This window comes from Delphinapterus leucas, chromosome 15 (assembly GCF_059928025.1).
Source record: "Delphinapterus leucas isolate spDelLeu-1000000601 "Yukka" chromosome 15, BTC_Dleu_Yukka2, whole genome shotgun sequence".
NCBI lineage: Eukaryota > Metazoa > Chordata > Mammalia > Artiodactyla > Monodontidae > Delphinapterus > Delphinapterus leucas.
This window is the reverse complement of record NC_143143.1, coordinates 41,435,510-41,446,790: the sequence shown is the minus strand read 5'-3', so window position 1 is coordinate 41,446,790 and position 11,281 is coordinate 41,435,510. Positions and strand designations below refer to the sequence as shown.

At 46.3% G+C, this 11,281-nt stretch overlaps 1 protein-coding gene across 1 annotated transcript in view; it reads left to right on the top strand.

Moving 5' to 3' along the window:
- Positions 1-1,233: 1,233 nt before the first annotated feature.
- Positions 1,234-11,281, top strand: part of RALGAPA2 (Ral GTPase activating protein catalytic subunit alpha 2) — a 264,917-nt gene continuing 254,869 nt past the window's right edge. Inside the window, 1 exon segment of the mRNA XM_089896513.1 lies at positions 1,234-1,475. Coding sequence (XP_089752639.1) covers positions 1,370-1,475 — 106 coding nt within the window. The 5' untranslated portion in view covers positions 1,234-1,369.

The window sequence follows — 11,281 nt, the reverse complement described above, 5'->3', positions numbered from 1 at the left end:
TATTTGGTAACTTGAAAAATAGAGGATCTAACAACCAAGAGATATTTTTTGCATGCCTGGATTAAATATGTAGGATTATTTTAGCTTTTTATCCCATTTTATTTAACGAACTTTTATTGAGTGCTTCGAGGTCAAATACAGTGCCCAGCGATGAGGCTAGAAGGCTGTGTAAATCGCTGGCTCTTCCCCCAAGTTACAGTTTAGCCGAATGAGGAAAAGACAGTTGTGCTGTCCCAATTTGATGGAGATCACGTGATTTTAAACAGCCAGCTTAAGTGTTTGCTAAAATGTTGTCAAAATTTGAAGCATCAAAAGATCCAGATGCCAATAAATAACCCTGCAGATCTCCAGACCATCTTCCATCTCAAAGTCTTGCCTCAGGTTACAGGCACCTGGCCTTAAAAAGCATCCCAGCCTGAGAGTAAGGTCCCTCAGGTTCTATTTCTGGTTCTGCTACTGTATTGCTAGGTGGCCTTGCACAACACAGAGAACGTGCACTTCCTACAAAGCAAGAGGCAAGACGTTGAGGAACCTGCCAGTGAGGCACTCTCACATCCCAAGTGAAGACGGGTCCCAGGAACCAAGGGGAGTGGGGCTGGCCTCCTCTCCCAGAGCCTAGGCATGCCCTTCCCTACTGCCAAAGCCATTCATTTTAGTGTGTAATTGGAGCTCCGATTTTGGTATGATCAACGGGATTTCCACTCGCTCCTTCACTCCCTGTTGTGAGTTTCTGTGGTTCACGTTGCACTAGAGGGAACTGGGTGGGCGCACAGGCCGGAGACTACAGATACAGAAGCCTTGGGCCTCCTGGGGTAGAGGGCGGGCGGATGCTGCCCAGTGACTGGGACCCTGGAAATGTGGTCTCAGGGTCTCGCCTCCTGGAGAACTACCTTTCCCAGGAGCACTTGCGGCCCACGGAGGGGTGGAGAGGGGGCACGTGCTCAGAGCCGGCCCACTGACTCTCATCGCGCCGAAAGCGCGCCAGCCTGATTGTAGGGCTCTGTCGCGGTGCATCCCGGGACTTGGAGTACAGCGTGTGCGCGGGGCCCGCTTCTTTGTGATTCGCGGCGCCTCCTCGGAGCCCGGGCGCGCCCCCGCGAGGCGGGTCCAGACGACGCGCGCGTGCGCTGCGCCCAGGGGCCGGACGGCACCTCCCGTGGGGCGGGGCGATGGGTTCAGCGTCGACACCGCCTTCCTGCTCCGCCCCTCGCCGGCCAGGCCCGCCCCTCCTTCCTGGAGCCACAGCCGTAGCGGCGGCGGGCGGCGGCGGGCGGCCCGGGAGACACGCGCCGGCCAGACTCTATGCGGTGACTCGCGCGGCGCAGGCGCCTCCTGCCCCGCCGGCGGGGCCCGGGCTCCCCGCGGCGGGATGTTCTCCCGAAGGAGCCACGGGGATGTGAAGAAGTCCACGCAGAAGGTGCTGGACCCCAAGAAGGACGTGCTGACCCGCCTGAAGCACCTGCGAGCGCTGCTGGGTGAGGCGCGGCGCGGGCGGGGTTCGGGGCGGGATGCCGGGGCGGGGGGCGCAGACCCTCTGCCCGGGCCCCGGCGTTGTTCCCGGGAAGCGGGCAGCCTGGCCCGCGGGCTTGCCCGTCGCCCTCTAGTGTAAACTTACCCCAGATTCTCGCCGGGTGGCCTCGGGGTCGGGCGCGGCCGGGACGGTCCCCTCCCCAGCAAACCCTGGACGCCCGGGGGTCCTCTCACGCACACATCGAACTGTCATCTTCCCTCCCAGTTTTTAATTTTTATTTTTAAGTCCGAGACCCTAAGTAGACTGAGACCCCAAGTGGTCCCAGCACGGACTTAATTGAACTGTCATCTCCTCCGCCCCCCCCACTTTAATTTTATTTTTACTTTTGAGTCCGATCCCCGAACAGACTGAGCCCCCAAGTGGCCCCGGGATAAATTTAAGTGCCGTCTCTCTTCCCATGGGTCTGGCTGCTTCATTTTCTTTGTGTTCTTGGTATGAAGGGGGCTCCTCGTGTCTGCTTGGAGGGAGGGGTGACTTTCCTGGGTTCAAGGAGGCTGCTTCTCCTTTATTGTCAGGATGACACTGATGGTTATGTGCCTTCTTCCGTTTTTATGAGCCCTCTGGGTGGAGGTTCTGCAGAGCCCAGGTCGGCCTGCACTTGACCTGGGATGAAACTCACCCCTGTGGGTGTGAAGTGTTCCCAGGGCTTCCTCTCCCCTGCCACCTGTGATCTGTAGCTGGTTTGCTATGCTGTTTTGTTTTCTCTTCTTACCTCCTTAGTCTTAACTTGTGTTTAAGGTGGAAACACCTTTGCTGTCTATAGACAGACTTGTCTTTGTGTTATTTGCGGGCTGAGAAAAAGATACTTTATGTTTCTTCTAGATGTCTTTTTTTTATTCTTAAAATGAGCAAAATCACCTGATTTAGGGCACAAAGTCTTAATGTGTCTGTCACTTGAGGAAATATGGTATAACAGAATTCATCATATAGGTGAGAATTTTAAATAAAGATCTTGTTCATGAGATTAAAATTTGCAAATGATTTCTATTTATACTCCGTGAAGTACCTCTAAGGAAAACAACAAATCCACACACCTGGTTTTGCCAAGTGAAGTTTTTTACATTCTCGGATTCCTTGAGATTCCGCCCGTCTGGGTCAGCTTGGAATGAAATGTAAATTAAGTGCTGTTAGAGGGATTAGTTTTCAAGACTTTTGTAAGTGAAATTCGGTGTTCTTGGTAAACTGAACTTTCTACTTCCTGTACTAAAATACCAGGAGCACACAGGACGCATTGTGTGGGGTTCTTAGTAGTGACTGATAACGCCTCCTGCCAGGGACATTTTTTGATAAAGGAGAGTAGAGTGGTATTTTAAAGCAGTTGATACTTGGGGACTTTTTCTGTGGTAGAGAGCTTGAACTTTTGTTCTGTCCAAGTCTACAGGATTAAGTTGGCTACATTTTGCAAAGGCAGACGCAATTAAACCTAGATGTTCGTTTTCTTAGAGACACACAGTACATTGTTACTGTTCTGAGAAAGTAGTTAGTTTTCAAGGCTCTGTGGTTTCAGTTGAAGATGTGTGTCTTATTTTGAGGAACTTTCTTTTGTCCTTTCATTGAGCCATCTGACCTCAGTTTTGCAGCGTGGAGAGGCTCTGTGATATTTCCTTATGTATGTTGGTTTTTGTTGATGCATCGCTGGTGGACTGGCCCAGTTTACTACATTTATTACTGTAATCTTATCTGTAGGTACTGGATTTTTGTAAGTGTGTCTGAGGAGTTCTAGTTCATAATGTTTCATGTAAACTTTCACTTAACGACTGTGGTTGAAAGGCTTTAAAGAAAAATAGTACAGCAACGTACTAGTCCCACCACGTCGCATATCCTACTGGTTTGCTACTTTAAGGAAAAGTCTACTAGGAAAAAAGTCCTTTTCATCTGAAAAATAGGATTTAGCCAAGATCAAGAAACTATTTGAATTGGGGTTGACATATACACACTACTATATGTAGAATAGATAACTAATGAGGACCTACTGTACAGCACAGGGAACTCTACTCAATACTCTGGAATGACTTATATGGGAAAAGAATCTAAAAAAGAGGGGATATATGTATATTTATATGTATAACTGATTCATTTTGCTGTACAGCAGAAACTAACACAACATTGTAAATCAACCATACTCCAATAAAAATTAAAAAGAAAAAGAAAAAGAGACCAGATTTGTGGTTACCAGAGGCAGGGTGTGGGGGGATGATTGGATGAAGTTAGTCAAAAGGTACACACTTCCAGTTATAAAATAAGTCCTAGGAACGTAATGTACAGCATGGTAACTGTAATTAACACTCCTGTATGTTGCATATGGAAGTTGTTAAAAGAGTAAATCCTAAGCATTCTCATCCCAAGGAAAAACATTTTTTTTCCTATTTCATCCCTTTTGTATCTATACGAGATGATGGATGTTCACTAAACTTTGTGATAATCATTTCATGGTGTATGTAAGTCAAATCATTATGCTGTGCACCTTAAACTTATACAGTGCTACATGTCAGTTATGTCTCCATAAAACTGGGAGAAAAAAAAGTATATTTGCAAAAAAAAAAAAAAGAAACTATTTGAAGGAAATGAATAGAAATTATTATTGTATTTTTATTTGTATGTTTTGATAATACTCTTGCTTTTCATATATTTTCCAGTGATAATAACGATGTTATTTTTTACATACAAAGTTAATAGCACTTGACCTGGATTTGTAGCCTGCAGCTGCATGACTTTGGACCAATTACTCAGCCTGTCTTTGAACCTTAGTTTCTTTACTCTGTAAATGGGTATGGTGATGTCTGCCTCATAAAGGTTATTGTGAGTGTGATGTATAAGCTACTTCAGCTTGGAGTGGACATGTAACAGTTTCCTCTGTCATTACTGTTTTCCTGTCGTTAGTAGGATAGGACAAGCGTTTTCATAGGTTGTCCCTTCTCCTTTCTTATTTTAATAATTGTGATGGATTTGCTCCCTCTTCATAAAAATTAGTCTGTATTTAAGACAGCTGGCTGAGAAAGATACAGTTAGCTGTGAAAAGTAGAGTATTTCTTCATATCATGATAATGACTCCAGTTAGAACTTGCTTAGCTACTTTGACCTGCCTATATATTGTAGATTGGCCTGGTATTATTAACTTTATTTTATTTAATTTTAATTTTATTTCATTTTATTTTTTTGCGGTACGCGGACCTCTCACTGTTGTGGCCTCTCCCGTTGTGGAACACAGGCTCAGCGGCCATGGCTCACGGGCGCGGCCGCTCCGCGGCCTGTGGGATCTTCCCGGACCGGGGCACGAACCTGTGTCCCCTGCCTCAGCAGGCGGACTCTCAACCACTGTGCCACCAGGGAAGCCCTTAACTTTATTTTAAAGGGGGAGGGGAAACTGAGACACAGGCAGGGCTTACTGGGGGCCAAGCCATGCACTCAACGTTGTGTATGAATTATGTAATTTAGAGGAAGAACAAAGAGCTGATAGGTCCCCTGACTCCCAGGTCTCCTTACATTGTTGAAATCATCCTTGGGAAAATAAATAAGTAAACAAAACAAAACTAAAAAAACATTCTGTAAACTGCTGTCTTGCTGCAGCAAAGATTCCATGTCTAATTACAAGTTGAGTGCCTACTGTGAGTCCCAAAATAGGATTTAGAAATGGCATTGATGTGGCAGGAAGAATAGATGTAAAATACTAGTAAGCACGTAATGTGTTATGTAATTAGATAGTGGCTTATATACGGTGGACTCCATTATAGGATTTCTAGGGGCAGAAAAGATCATTAAGAACAAAGATAGGGGCATCTTGAAGGAGAAGACCCTGAAGAATGGTTAGACTTGTTCTGTACAATAGAAATAGATGTCAGCCACAGGTGTGATTAAAAATGCTCTGGTAGCCACATCTAAAAAAGTAAAAAGAAACAGGTGAAATTAATTTTAATAATATCTATATATTTTTAACCCCATACATCTAATATGTGTTACATCAACAGGTAATGAAAGTAAAATGTTCAGTTTTTTCCATCATTTTTTGATAGCAAGTCTTTGAAATCCCATGTGTACTGTACGTGTGCAGCACGTCTCCGGTCGGGCCAGTGGCGTTTCAAGAGCTCAGGAGCCACAGGTAGCCAGCGTGGCATGCTGGACAGAGCAGGGTTAGACTTGGGGAGAGTCGAGGGGGAGAGCATTTCGGGCCGAGGTGGGGAGGAGCTGGTGGTGGAAATACACAGTGATGATGCGGAAGGTTGAGGAACCTCGGGCACTGAGGATTGGGTGCTGGAACCCTGGCCCTGAGGGCGTCCACAGTGTCAGAGCAGTCACCAAAGTGGTGTGTAGGCCAGGGGTAAGGGCAGGACAGCGAGTTGGACTTCGGGGTCATGGGGGAGGGGAGGAGAGGTGACCTGACCGGTAGGAGCTGAGGCAGGTTGGGGCCAGATCAGAAAGGGCCTTGTTTGCTGCACTTAGAAGCTCAGATCTTATCCTGCAGGTGAGAGGGCCCACTGGAGAATTCTTAGCAGGTCAAATGGTAATATTCAAGCACTGCCTCTCTGCCGGCAGGGCCAGGATAAATGGACGGAGCCAGTGGGAAGGCAGGGAGACACTGAGAAGACTGTTGACGAAGGAACAGACAGGGGCTGGGGCCTGGAGAGGAGGGACGGGGCCATGAAGGACCCTGTGGCAGGACAAGCGATTCTCAGGGAGGAATGAACATAAGGTTTGCAGAAGCTGGGCGAGGAGTGATTAATCTGAAGGAGAAGAGGTTTGGGGTCAGGGGCCACAGGCCAGTCAAATCTAGTGACACCAGGGTTCAGACCAAATATCTGGAACCAGAGAGGAGAGAACAGTTGCTCACGGAGGCTCTATATGCCCATAGAGCAAAACTGAACATTTTGACATGTTTCCTTTTGTGCATCTGTTGCTTTAAGTAGGGACAAGTTCACTTACAATTTTAAACGTTGCCTTTTAAGCTTACTTTTAGCATTTCCCCATGTTTTGTTCCTTTTATTTTTATTAACTACAGATGTTTGTTGAGGCGATGTACCATAATTTAGCTTACCATTTCTTGGGTAGTTAAATAGTTTCCTTCCTTCATCTCTCCCTCTTTTTTTCCTCTCTCGCTTTTTCTCTCTTTTTCTTTCTTTCTCTGGTGTAAATAATAACTACTCTGAACATCTTGGGAGGCGGCTTCTCCTGCATTTTGCATTATTTTCTTGGATTAGATTCCATGGAGGTCAGACTGCTGCGTTTATGCCTCGACCCACAGTGCTGTCCCACAGTGCTGTCCTCAGTGTCGCTCCCATTGCCCTGCAGGCAGCGAGGGTTGAGGCAGCCACTTCCTTTGCAATCTGACTAGCAATAAACTGCGTTGTTAGAATTTGATAATTGGTGTTAGGTATTTGGGGGAGTGGAGGTGTCTTGGATAGAGCCAGAAGAGTTGGGAGGAGACTCTGGCTAACGACAGAGCAAGATGAGTTTGGTGCTGATGTGTGTTGAGTTTGAGAAGAAGGTGAGATACAAATGGAACTGTCTGGGAGGTGCTGGATGTGGGGTCTGGAGCTTAATGAGGGGTTAGAAAGCTATGGCATGGTTATTAGCATCGTGATCTCACTGGATCGTCCTACAACCTGTGATGAAGGTAGTGTTCCCACCGCCGACCTCGAGATGGGGAGACTGAGGCTCCCGGAGGTGGGCTCCTTGTCTGCCAGCTCCCTGTCTCTAAGGGGCAGAGCTGGGGGTCATAGGATTATACAGCCTGTGTTGAGCTTTTGCTAGTTACCTGACACAAGCATATTTACATACCATAAAATATATTTACCCACCAGAGTGAATGTTAACTTGTAAACAAAAGCCAAGCAGTTTTTGCGTGTCTCCCAGAAATGTTGCTTTGAGTTTTTGCTGCTCTCTGCCTAGTCTGCTTTACCGTATTCTTCTAGGGAGACTTGAGGCCATATTTGACTTGAACATGGCAGAAGATAAAAGGACTCCTTCTGTGTTTTCGTGTTCACTGGCCTCTCCGTGCCCTTGGCAGGCCTTATAGGTGGTAAAATATTTGCATGGACATTAGTGCCACATGGACATTCTGCAACCAGAGCAAAGCTGGGGGTATAACTCCAGGCCCTTCAGACAGTCTTGGGATGGTTTCTCTCAGTTGACCTTGTCTTAATTAAAGCGATTTTGCCCTAATGCTCCCTTTGCTCATTTTTCACCGGTTACTAACATTTTATATCTGTAACTTCTGGAATGTAAAATGAACTTTGGACACATATATGTCACACAAATACGCTATCCCTGCTCCTAGTGCTTGAAATTGTCTAGCCTTCTGAAGTGAGAAAGGTGGACCTAGGATAAAAGTCTGACTGAGCTCAGATGTTTTGTTTGAGATACTAGAAAAGGTTGCCTTTGACCTTTTATTCTGGGAAGAGAGATAATTGGTAGGTCTGGAATATTTTGATGTAAACTTTTATAATTTGTATTTTTATTTTGTTTGTAAGTGCTTTATTTGAAGATGGACATAAATACTTTTACTAGCTGTTTAGAGCACTGATCTTTGGTCTCTAAACTAAGTGCCACAGATGAAACTAGAGAACAGTTTATTGCTTTCAAAATAGCAAATTGATTCAATTTAAATTTTAAAATTATTTTTAAAAGAAGGAATATGTTACTCTACTGTAAAATCAAGAATAATTAATATATAAATGTAGTAAGCAACTGTCTTGTTCTTGGATTTTTAAAAAATTCAGTATCACGTACATTTTTTCGAGTCCATATGTGCGTGTGTGTGTGTGTGTGTGTGTGTGTGTGTGTGTGTGTCTGCCTGGTAGGGCTGTGTCTTCAGAGATCAATAAGGCACAAGCCCAGGATTTACTGTTTGTTAGGGGAGACAGACAGGTAAACAGCTGCATTTACCACGAGAATGTTAGTGCTGGGGTGTGGGGATGGGGTAGGGGTGGGGGAGTGCGCGTGGTGGGTGGGACTGTACAGGTGGCTGCAGGTGTAGAGGAGGCACAGCAGAAGGGCCCCTTGGAGAGGCTGCCAGTGCTTCCTTAGGGGGGCGGGGCTGAGGTGGGTCTGGAGTAATGAACACGGGTTTCCCAGGTGGGCAGGCTGGGGGCAAGAGGACTGCCGAGAGAGGAGCTTGTGCAGAGGTGATGGTGTGGCCACCACGTGGCTAAGTGCACACTGTCCTTTACCCTGTGCCATGGGTAGACGTTTGGAATCCGGGGAAGAGTTTTAAGCAGAGGAGCCACCAAATCCAGTGCCTTCCCTCGGTGATAGTCCAGGAGTCCCAGTCTCCCTGAGGTTTGAAACATGGATTCCTGGCGGGTGAGAGCTCCCATCCATTCGGATTACAAACCAGGAGGATGTAGCCTGGGCTGCCAGTGTTCACCTTTCCCTCCATGTGGGGAGCACACACCTCAAATTGAATTCACAGTCAGAGGGAAGCAGAGCGGAGACACGGAGAGTGAGAAGTGTCCGTGGACCCTGTGTGAGCTGAGGGGCCCAGCCCTGTCTGCGCCATCCCCACCCCGAGCTTCTCAGTTGTAGGAGCCTGGAGCACCCTGTTTTGCTCTAGCCGGCTTGAGTCATATAAGATTTCTGGGCCTTGCAATGGGAAGAGTACACATTAATATGCCAGGAAGAGACTGGGAAAGTACAGATCGAGGGTGGATGGGTCTGTGTGTGTATGTGTGTGTGTATGTGTATATATATTTATATATATAAATATAAATATATATGATGTGTATCTATATAAATAAAATGGGCACAGTTTAAGTGATGTGGATGCTGCCTGCCCTTCCACTCAGCGACCATGTGCCTGCGTGGTGGCATGAGGAGGGACAAGGGACTTTGCTGTGTCCTCAGAGGTCTTCTTTCCTTCATGTCTGTCACTGTGGGAACATCTTCCCAGCTGGGTGTGCCTCTCATGTTTAAGGGTAATTGTGATTTTCTCCATTTTTACCTTTCACGTGACTTAACCCCATCTAAGACGTAACTTGACTGTATCGATGGCTCACATTCATGTAGCACTTCACACTTTTGCAAAATGTTTTCTCATATTCTCATTTGATCAAATTGCTTTCTTAAGGATTTATTACCCTCTAGGTTCTTAGCAGAGCTTTGTTTCTGCATTAGTTCTGAATCCTCATTCCAGAATTTTAACTTTGATATTTAGCAAAGAGATGTTTCATAACGATTTTATGTCCTTTATGTTGTTTTAGAAACTGAAACCACGTCTGAAAGATACTGAACACTATTTTAAAAGTAGTTGTAATCTTTAACAGTCAATATGTACTTTGATTTTGTTGTTGCAACTGTGGTTTAGTTAAAAAAAATCCCTTTTGAAAAAGATAAGGAACCCGTTGGTGTTGTCTTGTGTTTGAGTTTCAGTGATATCATTTATTTATTGAGGCTCAACCTGGCTCTCAAGGACACAGGAGGTACTAGGGACGATGCTTGTGCCCAGCTGTGGGAGCTGTGAGGGTGAGCATTCAGATCAGCTGTGCTCCGGGGAGCGTCACTGGCCGTTGCTCCCAATGCTGCCCTTGGATTCACCACCACTGTGTAGCCAAAGCTGAGCTCTTCCTGGGCTCCTCCCAGCCAGTTACTGAGCACGCGGGGGTACTGATGTGGCCGTTCCTTTGAGACCCAGATGCCTCTGAAGGGAGACTTTGTCTCAAGGGCTCCCTGTTGGCCTGGCCGGCAGCTTTTCAGACCTGTGCTGCCTCTTCCTCCTCAGCCCTCCTCCCCTCCCCTCTTCTGTGCAGGGGTCAGACCTCCCTTCTCAGGTCCTCCCCTTCATCCTTCACAGACAGCTCCCTCAGTAAACCTCCTGCGTGTCCACTCCTGTCTTGGTGTCTGCTTTTCGGAGAACCCAAACTAATACGCCGTCCCTTTTCCCAGAGGTGTCAGCCAACCTGTCATGTAAAACTCTTCCAGGAGCCGGCAGAGGTATATTACATCTTCACACAAAGTGTCTTCGTCCCTTTTCGCTGAAACGATCTTTCCTCAGAATTCTTATAGCATTTTGTGCCTTCCATTTGGCATTTATAGCCTTTGGTTTTGTATTCTACTTAACTGTGTTCTGCCTGATCTCTCTCACTAAGTGATATTGATACTAAATAACGTTGAGAACACCAGCAGCTTTTTGTACATCTTGATTCCTTTTGGTGACATACTTTCTTATTTGTAATAATAATAAGTAGCATTTAATCAGCGCTTTCCATGTGCCAAGTACCGCCAGAAACACTTCACATGTGTTAATGCATTTAATCCTCTCCCAAGTGGGATAGGGAATGTTATTATCCCCATTTTACCAATAAGACCCAGAGAAGTTGAGAACGTTGCTTACGGTTGCACAGCTAGTAAGTGACAGAGTCAGGAGCTGGCTCCAGAGTCCCTTTATTCATTTAACAGTTATTTTTTATCCAGCCCCAACCATGTGCCAGGCATTGTACACAGCACTGGGCACGCCTGAGCTTGCATTCTGAAAAACCAAGAATGTGATTTCCACATAGATGGATCTCAGTCTGGGGGAGAGTAGCGGCCACCGGTATGGATGTTTAGAAAAATTTCTAGAAGCCTTCCTGCCCCAGCCAGAAGTACCCATCATTAAAGTAATGATTCAAGGGACTTCCCTGGCAGTCCAGTGGCTAAGACCCTGCGATTCCAGTGCAGGGGGCGTGGGTTCGATCCCTGGTTGGGGAACTAAGATGCTATATGGCGCGTGGCACAGCCAGAAAAAAAAAAAAAGATTCAAGACCACGAATTAAGTTCTCC